This window comes from Eumetopias jubatus, unplaced genomic scaffold (assembly GCF_037043125.1).
Source record: "Eumetopias jubatus isolate StellerSeaLion01/CBP00866 unplaced genomic scaffold, mEumJub1_p1.0 scaffold_5, whole genome shotgun sequence".
Lineage (NCBI taxonomy): Eukaryota > Metazoa > Chordata > Mammalia > Carnivora > Otariidae > Eumetopias > Eumetopias jubatus.
In genome coordinates this window covers 125,093,878-125,109,108 of record NW_028274811.1, presented here as the reverse complement: position 1 = coordinate 125,109,108, position 15,231 = coordinate 125,093,878, and the positions used below count along the sequence as shown (strand labels likewise).

At 36.5% G+C, this 15,231-nt stretch overlaps 1 protein-coding gene across 3 annotated transcripts in view; it reads left to right on the top strand.

Annotated features, from left to right (window-relative positions):
- Positions 1–6,702, top strand: part of NIPBL (NIPBL cohesin loading factor) — a 201,820-nt gene extending 195,118 nt beyond the window's left edge. For 2 of the 3 annotated variants that reach the window (XM_028098111.2, XM_028098113.2), the window contains 4 exons: positions 1,086–1,360; positions 2,598–2,772; positions 4,960–5,148; positions 5,711–6,702. In XM_028098111.2, the coding sequence (XP_027953912.1) occupies positions 1,086–1,360; positions 2,598–2,772; positions 4,960–5,148; positions 5,711–6,076 (1,005 nt within the window). In that variant the 3' untranslated portion in view covers positions 6,077–6,702. Of the gene's footprint in view, positions 1–1,085; positions 1,361–2,597; positions 2,773–4,959; positions 5,190–5,710 lie in introns of all 3 variants that reach the window. The other variant, XM_028098112.2, reaches the window with a different exon arrangement.
- Positions 6,703–15,231: the final 8,529 nt, after the last annotated feature.

The window sequence follows — 15,231 nt, the reverse complement described above, 5'->3', positions numbered from 1 at the left end:
AAATTAATTGGAATATTTTATGTGCCTGATGATACAGGTAGATCTCATTTTACAAAATTATTGTGCTCAGAACTCCCCCTGATCACACTAGTAAATCAGGGAGATCATTATAACACCCAAGGGTTGGAATTATAGAGGCAACTAAACCCTTGTTGCTTGAAATGTGCACCATGACCCAGCAGCACTGGCCTCACTTGAGATCTTGTTAGAACTACAGAACCCCAGGTCCCACCCTAGACCTGCTGAAACAGTCTGTATTTTTTTAATAGAATCCCTAGGTGCCCCTTAAAGTTTGAGAAGTTAATAATTTCCCAGAAACTTTAGTCATCATGTTATCTTATTTTACTTCACTTACTGTTGTGGATATACTTGTAAATGTTTCTCCAGTTTTATTTCTTCTTTAACAGTAATAATTGCTTTGTAATCTGGTCTTTTCCCTCTCTTAAATCCAGCTGACTTTATTTCTTTTTAAGAGCTAACAGTTTCATAAAGTACCAAGAAAAACAAACAACCCACAGAATTTAACTAATTTAAGAAAAGTTGCATATTCTCTTGTTGAAAAGTTCTTAAAAGGGAGAGTTTGATAGAAGTTGGTGTGTTCAAGCCTATTATATTCTCTTCAGTTAGATTATATTTAGCACTGTTTTGTTTTTTTTTTAAATAATCTCTCTGCCCAGTGTGGGGCTCAAACTCATGATCCTGAGATCAAGAGTCACATGCTTTACTGACTGAGCCAGCCAGGCGCTTAAATTAAGCGCCCTTACTTAAATTATAATTACTGTCTTTTCTCTGTAGTGATCTACCTATGTACCAAATCGATACTTTTATAACTAATTTATCTTTCATTTCTATCCTATAACAAAATTGTTTCCCTTTGATATTTCAGAAGGGCTTTTGGGGAGGGGGCATCAGAGCAATGGATTACATATGATTTTGTTTAGTCTTGGAACCTAATTGTTTATGGAAAGTCAGAAGGTTTCAATATAAAATATTAATTTAGAGATGCTTTTTGAAGCTTGTGAATAGAACATAATTATTTATTAGTGGTATTTTGTTACTATTTTTCCTTTTTTCCCCCCCCCCAGTCAATGGTAAAAGACAAAAGGAAAGAGAGAAAATCATCACCTAGTAAGGAAAATGAATCAAGTGAGAGTGAAGAAGAAGTTTCCAGGCCTCGGAAGTCCCGAAAACGTGTAGATTCAGATTCAGATTCAGATTCAGAAGATGATATAAATTCAGTGATGAAATGTTTGCCAGAGAATTCAGCTCCTTTAATTGAATTTGCAAATGTCTCCCAGGGTATTTTATTGCTTCTGATGTTAAAACAACATTTGAAGAATCTCTGTGGATTTTCTGATAGGTAAGGTTACATAAGCAGTGAGAGAAAAAACTTTACCCTGTTCAAATTATAAAGAAATATGAAACCCAGTTTTGATTGCATGTTTACTTTCATATTAAAAATGTCCCTTCTAAAGAAGGAGTTTGTTCCTTTTTGCTGCTATATAGTATTTTGTTGTGTAACATACCACAATTTGTGTGCTGTTTGGAGAGGAAAAACATTCCCTAGTTGTATTATAAGTGAAAGGACTTACTTTGTTGATTTCCTTAAATTGATCTTATTAGAGAATTAAGCTAATCTTAAAATAGATTGCAAATTTAAGTTTTTAAAGAGCTATGAATAAAGAATAGATGCAGACCAACTAGGCTGAGCTCCAGTAGAACCCAAATAGTCTTTAATGTACTCTATAAAGTAAGGGATAGGAAAGTGCTGATTGTTGTGAATGCCCTATAATTTTACCCATGACTGGTCACTATAGGTATCTTTTTTCTGCCTATACCCATGAAACTTTGGTCATTTTTCATATTCATGAAAACCTTACACTAGGAATCACAAAGTCAAATGGTCTTAGGGGACAGATCATGAAACAAAGTAAAGTAGATTTGGTAGAAATTCACTGGCAAACTGGAAAGAGAGTGTTTTATTTAAAGGGCTCAGGTATCACTCAGATGTTCATCAGTTTGTCACCATGGAAGAGGGTGAGCATGATGTGGCCAGGAGCTTCCACTTTTTCAAGAGAAGCTAGATAATCCAGGTTTTTATGAGAAATATTTTGATGTTAAATGTTGGCAACTAGTTCAAAATAATGTAAAACCCTGTAAGGTCTTGGAGTGGTGCTAGGGAGTTGAGAAGATTTTAAAGCCAGAGTTGTTAATAATATGAGACAGGTTTGTAAACATTCTGGCTGCTGTGTAGACGATGAATAGTTGGAGGGCAAAAAAGTGGAGGTAAAGCAGTATTTATTTTGAAACTGTTCTGCAGTCAGAATCATGGTATTCAAAAACAGACATGAGAAATTACTTGCATTTAAATAATGCCTCTATTCAAAACAAATACTGATGGAAACAAGATATTATTCTTTTTAATCTTTTCCTTTATGTCTTTACATCCCTTTTTTAATTATTTTTGTGTAGAAGTACACGGTTGAAATCTGTGTGACAAAAATTTTAATTATTAGTAAATGATGTTTAACTACAATCACTTAAATATAAATGCCTGAAAAATTTTTAAAGTTAATGACTTTGTTTTCCCAAAACAGTAAAATTCAGAAATACTCTCCATCTGAATCTGCGAAAGTATATGATAAAGCGATAAACCGAAAAACAGGAGTTCATTTTCATCCCAAACAAACACTGGACTTCCTGCGGAGTGATATGGCTAATTCCAAAATCACTGAAGATGTGAAGAGGAGTATAGTAAAACAGTATCTAGATGTGAGTAGTGAAACCAAAATACATTTCCTTCTAATAATACTTTTTTGAAAAGAATTCTTTGGGGAGAGATGGCTCTCTCCCTTACATGGAAGCTTCATGAACTATCAGGATTATTTTTCTCTGTGTGGTTTTAATGAGTTACTTGAAGCTTGCCTTTCCCATTTCACCCCCTTGCATCATATTTTGTCTTAGAAAATGCCAGGCCACCACTCACGTTATTTTAGTGAGAATGAGCGTTTGTAGGCAAGTTTCAGGGAAAAGCCATGCCCACATATGTATTTCTTTTTTAATTCAGTAGATTACATGGTTTATAGTTCACAAAAGCAAAAATCAGGAAAAGTCATCCTCCTGCCCTCTTCAGCCATTCTGTTGCTCTCCTTCCTGGCAACCAGTATTACTGCTTTTTCATGCATTCTTACAGAAGTGTATACAGGTTTATATACTTGTATATATCTTACATATACACTCAGTTAACATACTGTGAGAGTGTGTATGTATAAAATGAGCTTTTTAAATGTCTTTAAGAATAGGCAAATTCATAGAGACAGAAAATGGAATAGAGGTTACCAGAGGCTTGGGGGGGTGGGGGAAGGAATGGGGAGCTGTTGTTTTATTTTGTTTGTTTGTTTTTTGCTTTTTAAAGATTTTATTTATTTATTCATGAGAGACAGAGAGAGAGAGAGAGAGGCAGAGGGAGAAGCAGGCTCCCAAGGAGCAGGGAGCCCGATGCGGGACTCGATCCCAGGACCCTGGGATCATGACCTGAGCCGAAGGCAGATGCTTAACCATCTGAGCCACCCAGGTGCCCGGGGAGCTGTTGTTGTAATAGATACAGAATGAGTTTCTGTTTGAGATGATAAAGTTCTGGAAATGATGATGATGATGATTACACAACAGTGTGAATATACTTAATTGCAGTGAATTGAACACTTTAAAATCATTAGAATGGTGAGTTTTACGTATATTTTACCACAGGAAAGTTTTATGTTTAAAAACATGGGGGGGTGGGGTTTGAGATTGTCCCTAAAAATAAAAATAATTTTTTATTTTAATCTACTTAAAGCAACTAGCTGAACATAACTAATAATATTTTTGACCAAGAATGAAACCTACACAGGGGCACCTGGGTGGCTCGGTCAGTTAAGTGTCCGACTCTCGGTTACCGCTCAGGTCATGCATGATCTCCCTATCAGGAGATAGAGTCCCACTTTGGCATTCTGCTCCCTGCTCAGCAGGGAATCTGCTTCCCCTCTTCCCTCTTTCCCCCTCCCCCATCCCCTGCTCACGCACTCTCTCCCTCCTCCTTCCCTCCCTCTCTCCCTTGCTCTCTAAAAATATTTTTTTAACATTTTTTTATTTTTTTTAAAGATTTTATTTATTTATTCATGAGAGACAGAGAGAGTGAGAGAGGCAGAGGGAGAAGCAGGCTCCCAAGGAGCAGGGAGCCCAATGCGGGACTCAGTCCCAGGACTCTGCGATCATGACCTGAGCCGAAGGCAGACGCTTAACCATCTGAGCCACTCAGGCGCCCTAAAAATAATTTTTTTTAAATAATGAAACCTACACGTTTTTCATATTATTCATTGACTGCAAACCTTATACTCTAAAGCTGAAAATTATTTTAGTTCTCTTTTTAAATTTTTTAACATCCTTTTCTTCCTCTTGTATCTTCCTCTACCCCCTTGGCAGAGGGCACAGGGGATAGAGAACTTGAAAGATGCCTAACAGTAATTAATTATTAATCATCTGGTTACTTGATGACTTGGGCCAGGGTCAACAAACTCCATCTTACAGGCCAAATCTGGCCCCTGCTGCCTGTTTATTATTTTTTTTAATTCTTTTCCCCACTGCCAATTTAAATAAAGTTTTATTGAAACAGCCATGCCCATTCATTTATGTATTGTCTCCAGCTGCTTTCACACTACCATGACAGAGTTATGGAGTTATGACAGAGACCATATGGCCTACAAAGCTGAAAATATTTACTCTCTGGCTCTTTATAGAAAAGATTTGTCAGGCCCTGTCTTGGGCAGTAGCAAAAATCTATTTAGCTTCTAAACTAGTACCCACACGCAACTACTGCCTAGAAAACATTTAGGAAAAAACTTAAACAGGAAACATTTAGGGATTTAACAGGCTTCTTTAAGATTATTTACTTAACTCTAAATTCATATCTGATTTTTGTAGTTCAAACTTCTCATGGAACATCTGGACCCTGATGAAGAGGAGGAAGAAGGGGAGGTGTCAGCTAGTACAAATGCTCGGAACAAAGCAATTACCTCGCTGCTTGGAGGAGGCAGCCCTAAAAATAATGCAGCTGCAGAGACAGAAGATGATGAAAGTGATGGGGAGGATAGAGGAGGAGGCACTTCAGGGGTGAGGCGGAGGAGGAGTCAACGTATTTCGCAGCGTATTACGTAAAATGATTTTTATGTGCTTATATATGTCAGTCTATTAAATGTACACCAAGTAATGTAATACTTATGAGAGAAAACATTTTGTAGATAGAGATTCTCTACTTAACCATTTATACATCCTTTTGTAGAAAGTTTAACATAAAAGACAATAAAAAAGAAAAAAAACAGAAATGAGACTTATCCAGCATAAAGGGTTATTAATTTTTCTTTGGATTGTATTAATGTGTGTTATCCTTTTTTATTGTTGCTAAGTTTTATGTAGCTTTATGGTTCATATGTATATATAATTTTATATATCAATAAGAGTAAAGACACGGGTACAAATTAAGAGTTATATGGTTTTACAAGTATATGTTAACCCCTTGGCGCTGGCGGTCACGGTGCGTCTCATTGCCGGCAATGGAAGTGTGCTGGGAAATCCCAACTCCCGGCGTCAAGGGATTAAAAGCAATAAAAACAAAAATTTCACTAAAATTCTTTTGTGTAACACTTCGTCTTTTTTCCCCCCCCCAATGTTTTAGTCATTGAGAAGGTCAAAACGAAATTCAGACTCTACGGAGTTGGCAGCACAGATGAATGAAAGTGTTGACGTCATGGATGTCATCGCTATTTGCTGTCCAAAGTACAAAGATCGACCACAAATTGCAAGAGTAGTACAGAAAACCAGCAATGGCTTCAGTGTTCAGTGGATGGCAGGCTCCTACAGTGGCTCCTGGACTGAGGCTAAGCGCCGTGATGGCCGCAAACTGGTGCCTTGGGTAGACACTATTAAAGAGTCAGACATTATTTACAAAAAAATTGCTCTAACGAGTGCTAATAAGCTGACTAATAAAGTTGTTCAGACTTTACGATCCCTGTATGCCGCCAAGGATGGGACTTCCAGCTAATGAATTTGTACATGCAGCCAAATTTACAGGAATTTTTTTAAAAGGCAGAAAAACTTGAAATATCAACATTCTGGCAAAAAAACAAAAAAAAATCAGTTTTATGAAGAGTAAGAATGGAACCTGGGATGCAGGAACAAGAGAAGGAAATGTTGGGCAAACATTTTTGTGGGAGCTCCCTTCGCTGTTGTGCAGCAGAAACAGATTCTCAGTTCATTTCTACTCCCACTGTATTATAGTTTAACAAAAATTGTTTATATCTTGGAAAAAAAAACTTTCTGTTTAAAAAATAAACAAGTGAATGTTGGAAATTAGTCTGTTAATGTTCTTAATAAAGTGTTCTTGGAGTTTAACCTAGCAGCGGATGGCTTTCTTTAGCTTAGCCCAGTTTCCAGGGAAGCATTGTTTTTTCCAGGCTGTAAAATGGCAGAATCTCCTGGATATATAATTTATTCTGTTGAAAAAAAAAAAAAAAAAGCATGCAGTATCTATGACCTATCTGCAGAAGGAGTTTTTGTAAATGTAGATTTTGATGTATTAGGTCACCCTGAAAACAATACAAGAAAAGGGATCCCCAGGCAATCTGGTGGAGCGAATACTGCAATAAATTTTTTTACTTCTCTTTGTTACTTGTCTGTTTCCATTTGAATTTCTTATTGTAAAGATCTGTTTAAATCCATTTATATTATTTTGCAGTCTTTTATGTAAAATTTATTATATCACTGGTTTTCAAAGCAAAACATAAAATATTGTTTATACAGTTTGTATAGGCTGACTTCTGAATAATTGGTATCTATTATTTTCATTCCCATAAGAGGGTGTAAACAATTAACTCCAGGGTTTTATTGTATCCTGCAATATTTAGTATTAACTATATATGATTTAGCACTGTGCCAAACACATTTTCAAGAGTACATTTTGATATAAAAAGAAACTATAGTTTATTCCTTGTATGCTTCAATTTCTTTCTAGTGATGTTACGATGGTAATATTTATTTTTAAACCTCGGGAAAAGCTAACAATCATGCTATTTTGGGAAACTAGCATTTCTCTTAGTTAAAATTATGCCGTGTGTTATTTTAGAGATAGAGTTGAGTATGACACTTCGTAATTACATTACATTTTTCACAAGTTATTTTTTAACGCGGAAAAAGGAGTAATTTTACTAGTTGAGATGTTTATTCATTTTCTATTCTAAACATTTTATACCTCTTTGGGGAGCGGTTGTTTGTTACTACAAATGGGGAGAGTTGGGTATTTAATCATTTGATCTGCATAGTTGATGCTCAGAAATAGTAATGCCTAAAATTACAGGGGAGAAGGTCTGTTTCAAATTTAAGTTTTTAAACAATGTGTACTTACTTTTAAGTTCATTTTTAAAAGTTGACCTCTTTAGAATGTTAAGTTTTATGAAATTGGCCAATAAATGAAAATACTCAATTTGTGAGGAAGAGTGACATTGCCACAAAATACCTTTTTGTGAACACCTATTAAACCACAATGAAAATAACTTTTCAGGATCTATTTCCTATGTGGAATTCTTTCAGAACATTTTCTTGAAGGAAATGTTTTCCAACTCTTCTTCCTCTGCTTAGTTGCCTGTTTCCACTTCCTTTTTACTGTGAACTCTGTAGAACAAAACCAGATTGGGTTTCCCCCCCCCGGGAGTATGTTTAATCAGCAAAGGACTTGAGGTAGCTTATGAAAACAACAGTGATTTATCAAAAAGAGTAAAATACTAATAATTAGAAAAAAATATAAGAATATAAAGTGTAGCCTGTAGAATACTAAAGAATAAAGATGTGGTTTTTAAAAAAAACCAATTTTGAATGCTCTGAGCCTGACAATCAATCATGCGTGCTATTATTTAATTCTTAGAAAAACTCTGCTAATTAAATGTTATCCCCATTTTGTAGATAAGGAAAACTGAGTCAGCTATTTCCTTATAAATATATAATAGGGATTTAAATTTGAAGTTGAAATAATTGTCTCACTATTCTAAGCTAATTGAACATCAAGCATTAAAGGAAATGATCCTTACTGAAAGTAAACTAGTTCCTAAAGGATACTTAATGTGTATGTATATATTTGGTGATCCTATTTAGAGTGTGCTTTAGGGGGTAGGTGCACAGTAGTTAAGGCTTCCATTGCCTCATGAATTGCTGTGTTTAGGAATTTCCCATATATTCTAAGCTCCAGTATTTTAGCTATTAATTATAAGCCAAATGTTGGTATAACTTACAAGCCTGAACCCTTAAAATATACAAACCAAAGTTTTCAAAAAGTAGATTCCTCAGATAACGAATTTTTTTAGGTCTTAACAGTAAAATAAGTTAAGGCCTTGACAGTCAAATCTACAAAACCAAACTTTCCAAATATGTTAAGGACTTGCAAAGTTCAATCTTAATCTATAGTTTGTTGATACTGTAATATGCCAAATCATATTTTATTGACTTGTATTGAAAAGAAGAAATGTTATATTTGATTTAAAAAAATACCAAGTACCTCTTCACTTTAATATATTAATGTAAAATTTTTTATTTATTTAAATCATTTTTTACTATTTTGACAAAGAATGGCTAATTTTAAAAACTCCACACCAAAATACATATGCAGAAAACAATTCTGTAATCTCTAGTAGAAGAAATTCTGAACTTTTAAAAAATAATATGTAGCTTACTTTGTTGATATGTTGAATATTTGAATTGTTAGCAGGTAACTGAAGCACACAGGCAATTACTGACGACTGTAGTCTGTCCATGAAGACAGGTAAGTCCAGCTTTTCTGTCCAATGTAGATTTCATGAGCAGTGAGCAAAGTTGTCATACAGTCATTTAGAAAGTGAACTTGACCAGGAGGGTGTATGGTTTTCTTCCCGCTCACACCACTTCTGGTTGCACAAAGAGCTCATCTTGGTCACTAGTGCAGCACCCAGGTGGTCTGCATCTCCAAAATACTGATATAAACTGGAATTAAGGTTACTTTTGCAAATATAAAACCCATCAGATCATTTGAAATGATCATGTAATTTCAAACACTTGATATTAGATTTTGCTCTACAAAAATCCTACTTGTTTGAACCTTTTGCTGTTTGCCTTGCTCATTTTAAAACTGTTTGTTTAACCCCTTGGCTAATTTTTGTCATAGGAAGCATATTATTCATTACACAGGTTGGTGTAAATGTTTTTATTTGAAGATTTCCCTAAATGCACTTCTCGTCCTTTTGGTCCTAAGAAACAGTTGAATATAAATTTGGTATGATAGGTCACTGACGAACAAATTCCAGTTTGCATAGTTTTGTTGACCAAGTGGTCATAAAATCCCTGTGTGTTTGTGTGGTAATTGAATACCACCGACCCACGCTTCTTTTGTGAGATTCCACTTGTGTATGGCATCGTCATTGACAGTGTTGTAATATGCACACCATTTTTTTTCTCATCAGGATTTTTTTAATTTTAATTTTTTGCTAGAGAATCACCACATACCCATCACTCAGTTTCAGGCTTTCTGAATTCTGACCAAGCTTATATCACCTATACTTCATATACTCACCTCCTTCATATTTTTCTGAAGCTTCCCAGATATGTCATTTCGTCTATAAATACATCATCTTTAATATTAATTCTCCTTGACATGAAATATCCAGTAAGTTCAAATTTTCAATCTTCTCAAAATATCTTTTTTAGTTTTAGGTCTTAATCTATAGATTTCTTCATCTGACTTTTATTCTTTACAATTTTTTTATGAAGAAACTGAGTCATTTGTCCTTGGGTTCTTAAAGAAATAGTTAATTCTAAATAGAGGAACCACAGTAATTTTCTGGTTTGTAATCCTTTTTTTTTATCTGAGTTTATCATGGGTTTGAGAGACATTGTCTCTTCCAAACTCATATGTATGATTCTTAAGCCTGCATAACCCCAACAGGGGTGCCATAACAGAGAATGAAGTAAGGAGTAGATCCAGCTTTAAGAAAGATGGTGATAAGCCTTTAATCCTTTAAATTTTAGTTGGCAAATGCCAACCAGGCAATTAGAGATGAACTAAAGGAAACAGAAGCTTAAAGAGATAACAGAAGATGCCCTATGATTCAAGTTCCCCGTGTTAGTCAGAAATACTGCTATCTACTGCTTGAAATAAGTGGACGATAGGTTGTGATTATTTTATTATATAGTTTATAGGCATTGCAGTTTTTGCTGAATGTAATTTTGGCTCTATGTATTTGTGGCTTTTTTTGGTCCTTAATCTGAGTCATTTAGAACCTTAGAAATTAAAAGTTACTTTGTGCTACCTTGTCATCTAGTTCTACTGTATTCACCCTTTTTTTCTGCAATAAATGGCAGTAAGTTTGTCTTCATAACTTGCCTAGAATTGTAATTTAGGCCTAACCTTGCTAGAGTTACAGCATAAAACAAATAACAGGAAAAAGTAATTATAATGTAACTGTCATAAAACCTAAACTGATAATAGATATCCACGTTCCATAGTTTTAAAAAACAGAATCGTACAATATGAGGGATCTGAGAAACCATTTAACCCAGATGTTCTTAACCACTTTGGAATTCATGAGCCTCTTTTAAATATCTAATGAAAGCCATGAAATCTCTACTTAGAAAGTTGAACAGAATTGTGCATACAATTTCAAGGGATTCATGGTCACTCCCACCCCAATGACATGTATGATCTGCCTTGGAAATCCATGAACTATATGTTAAGCGAAATTGAGGCTCAAATAGGTGAACTGTATCAACAAGCTACCGTTGACCCCTGAACAATACAGGGTTTGAACTGTGTGGGTCCCTTAATATGCAGATACTTAACTGTATTGTCCTTAAGATTTTCTTAATATTTTTCTCTCTAGCTTCATTGTAAGAATACGGTATATAATACATATAACACAAAAACATACTAATTGACCATTAATGTTATCAGTAATAGATTTCTGGTCAACTGTAGGCTATTAGTAGCTAAGTTTTGAGTCAAAAGTTGCACACACCTGTGTGTGGGGCCGGGGGGGGGTCAGTGTCCTGAATGCTGCATTGTGCAAGGGGTCACCTGTACATACCTACATAGTACCAAGAGCCAAGAGCAATCCTTGGGGTCCTTACCTCTCAGATGAGTTGTTCTTACAAGGAAGATTCATCTGGAAAGCCCTTATTCAGTCACCTGTAAGAACTGAATGTAGACAACTTAATGACTAAATGTGGATTTTTTATTTATACCTTTTCAAAAGATCCTCTTTATAGTCTCAGATTTTGAGATGCCTACCATCCTGTTAGATAAATAGAGAAGGTAAAATGTGACATTCTCTGTGTGTTCTGTTGTTATTTTAGTTATCTATATTACCTGGGCTGATGTAGAAGACTAAAACTTGGATTGGCAAAAAGTATTAACTTTGAATTCAGAACATAGTCTGAAGCCATGTGTTACTGAAATAATTGTCATATGAAGTTTGGTAAATGAAATCACTTAGCATGTTATGTGGGAGCTTATTTAAAGAAGTCCATAATTGGGGCATTTGGCTGGCTCAGAAGTTGGAGCATGTGACTTGATCTCAGGGTCATGAGTTTGAGCCTCATGTTGAACAAAGATTGCTTTTTTAAAAATACGTAATTATCTTTTGTGCATATTTGGATCATCAAAATGTTTGATGTAGCTGGGACATAGGGGATGGAATTCTGAAAGTGTAGGTAGCACTGGGTGGGTGTGAGGAGTACAGCATCAAAAGATGAAGCTATAGAAAGTAAGAGCTAAGTATACACTTTCTGGAACTTAAATTTTAATGTGTAGGCATTGGGAAGCACTTTAAGCAAGGGATTAGTGAAAGCTCACTCTGCCTGCTACATAGACGGATAGATTTGAGAGTGTCAAGAAGCGGATACTAATGCAGTTGTCTCAGAGATGGTGCGAGCCTGCTCGAGGATGATGATAGTAGTAGGGTAAGAAGATCAGAGAGACTGCAGATGTATTTAGGAAATAAAAATAGCAGGATTTGACAGTTGATTGAGGTCAAGGAAGACAGAGGCATCAAGGACAGCTATCAGGTTTCTCTACTTTTGATAACAAGGTTTAAACATGTTGGAAGTGAGTATCTCTGGGATGTTCAGGTGATTTCCAGAAAGTGGGAACCTGACACCTTCAGTGGAGAACTTCGGGCTGAGGCTGCATTTGGGACTCCTCAGCATGTAAGCTGTTGAGTGAGTGGCATAGAGCCAAAGGAAGGACCTTGGAGACTACCGACATTTAAGATGCAACAGGAGGACAATGAGTTTGTGGAGGAGACAGAAGAAATGATTAGAGGAGGATGGGAAGAATCCAGGAACCAGTGGTTAGAGAGTTTCAAGAAGGACAGAGAGAGGAACATGGGAAATGCAGCGGTAAGATCAAGACTGAAAAGTTCTTGATCCTGCCATTCAGACTGTAGAGTAACCTTGAGGGAGAGTAGTTTCAGAAAGAATGAGAGCAAAGTCAATTACTTTGAGAAACGAATGAATGGGAATCTTGTCAGGAAGAGTGGCCAGGCAGGAAAGAGACAACGAGTACTGAAATGCTGAGTAGTGAAGCTAGATAATCAAGGGCCTGACAAGCCACATTTCAAGAGTTTTGTTGGATTTAACTAGGTATAATATACCCGGGGTTGTAGTTCAGAAGGATCCCTCACTGGCCACATTGTGGGGAACTGTGATGATGCCAAAATGCATGATTGTGTTATTTCCAGCAGGGCCAGCTGCACAACGAAGGTGGTGATTTGTCTCTGAGCCAGGATTGGGAATTGGGGGAAGGGAGGATAATTGAGCTAGATTAGAGAAAAGGGAAGGATCAAGGTTCAGAGGCCTCCATGAAGTAGAAAAGCAAGTGTAATGGGAGTAGCAGAAATGGAATAATGGCGTGATAAAGTCAGAGGAAGGAACATGTGAGGTTTCTGATGTAGAATGGTTCTGGAAACGAGTGTAAGAGTGCGACCATAGGAATGAATTAGTCAAGAGAAGAGGTGATGTTTGGCATTGGAGAGAGACCAAGAAGCCCCAGCTACATTCTGCACTCCTTTCCTGTGCTTAAAACAGATCTTTCTTTCCTGTCATACTAACGATATGTCTTGGGGATCACTTGGTACTGACACTGGTTATTAGTTTCTGCAAATTTAATCATTTGACAAGTATTTGTTGAGTGCTTACTATGAACAATGAACTGTGCTGGACCAGTAGCAATGTTTGTGTTCCGGTGGGAGAGATGGGAAATGAACCAGAAAGTACACAATTATGCAGTTATTAAGTAACAAAATCCATGAGAGTATGTGGCACTGAAGTAGTCTGGAGGGCTGGGGGAGATGAGAAAGGCTTCCTTCTCCAAGTGAAACTAATCAGTCCTCAGATAAAGCCTGACATGTAATAGCTGTAACAGATACCAACTAATGTTGGTTGAACCATTAAGAAATGGGAAATAATTTTTAATTGCTCCCAGCAGTTCATTCCTTTAAGGACATGATGGTTGAGGTCTGAACTCTAAGGGGAAAGAAAAAGATGGAGGAAAGGGATGCAAGGAGAATCCCAAATTGATGGCACAACCTATGAAGCTTCAGGGTCCCCGGGGATGGCAGAGAACAAGACAGAGCAGAACGAAGCTGATGATGTAGATGGGTCAAATCATGCTTTTTGTTGACCAAACCATGTTAAGGACATCCTAAGAGCAAATGGAAGCCATTAAAGAAATGAAGATGGGTGGGAGCAGAATTGGGATTTGCATTTGTGAAATCAGAGTTGAATTTTTAAAAGCCCACTGTCTACAATGTATACAGTGATTGGAGGAGGCCTTAAGGTCCATGTGAAAGACAAAGCTAACTTGGGTGGGGGTGGCGGTGGCGGGAGGAGAAAAGTGGCCTCATTTGTAAAACTGGTTAAGATGATTACATTGGACACATAGCTTTGGTTGGATATTGTTTAAATTGTAATAAGGAGAGAACAGGTGTGAATTAGGCAGATGCGATAAGACAATCCTCCCTGGGTAGGTACCACACAGAAGACAGCATGACTTACACTGGATTCATCTGGAGGACAGCCCATGAGGAATAACCATGATTTGAAGTGAGGAAAGGAATCAAAAGATGTGACATTATCCAAAAAGGAGAAAAGAAGCCTTGGTGGGTTTCTGCATAGCTTGTAACTGTCAGCTGAATCTTTAAAATCCCACCTTTTATACACAGTAATCCCAAGATAAAAGTTTTAAAGAGGCTTTTAATGCAATAATACAGTTTCTATTATTTACTGGTTTAATTTTTCTAATGAAATTTAAAGAAATAATCCCTTGTTCATAAAGGCAACAACTTCGAAGTCTTTGAGCTCTTTCTTTGCGTAGTTATATTTCTAAAGAATGTACTGTTACAATTTATTAATTCTGGACTATGTGTTATGACCTATTAACTTTTTTATGAAAGATGTGGACTTAGTTCTTAGGCTCTGCCCCTCTCCTCCCAATATGGATATCACTATATTTAATGAGCATTTTTGTAATAGAAAACTATGTAAATATTGTTCAGAGTGAGCATTTAGTGTACCAGATGAATGTTTCCTTTCTTGTATACTCATTTCCCTTTAGTGAAATTGCTTTGCTTTTCACTCACAGAAGTTCCACATAGTAATCTGTGTAATTCTTTGAGTGCTCTGTTGTATCATTCGAGTCTCCCACACCCCAGCCATGTTCCCCCATCAAGAAAGTCCTTCCTCTAGCCGTCCGAACCAGCATGGACTGAGTTTCCAGGACTGCTCTAAAGCTGTTGTACCAGACTCTTCCTACCCCCTCTTTTGGTTGGATTCAGAACCTGTGTCTGGAATCCATGCCTTCTTCCTTTTTGCCAAAAAATGTTCCGTTTGCTTGAGCATAGCCTGCCATAGCTTCCTAAGAATGGACACATAGGGACAAACTTGCTGAGTCATTAGTTGTCTGAGAATGTCTTTACTCTCACCTTGTAATTGATTGACAGCTGGGTCTAGAATTCTGAACTGAAATTTTTCCCTTTGAAATCATTTTCATCATGTAGCCTGTGCTGTTGCTGTTAAGAGGGCTGATACCATGCTATTATTCCTTTGTATACAACTTGTGTTGTCCCTCTAGAAGTTTTAAGGATATTTTATGTATTTCCCATATTTTAAAATTTCACCATGATG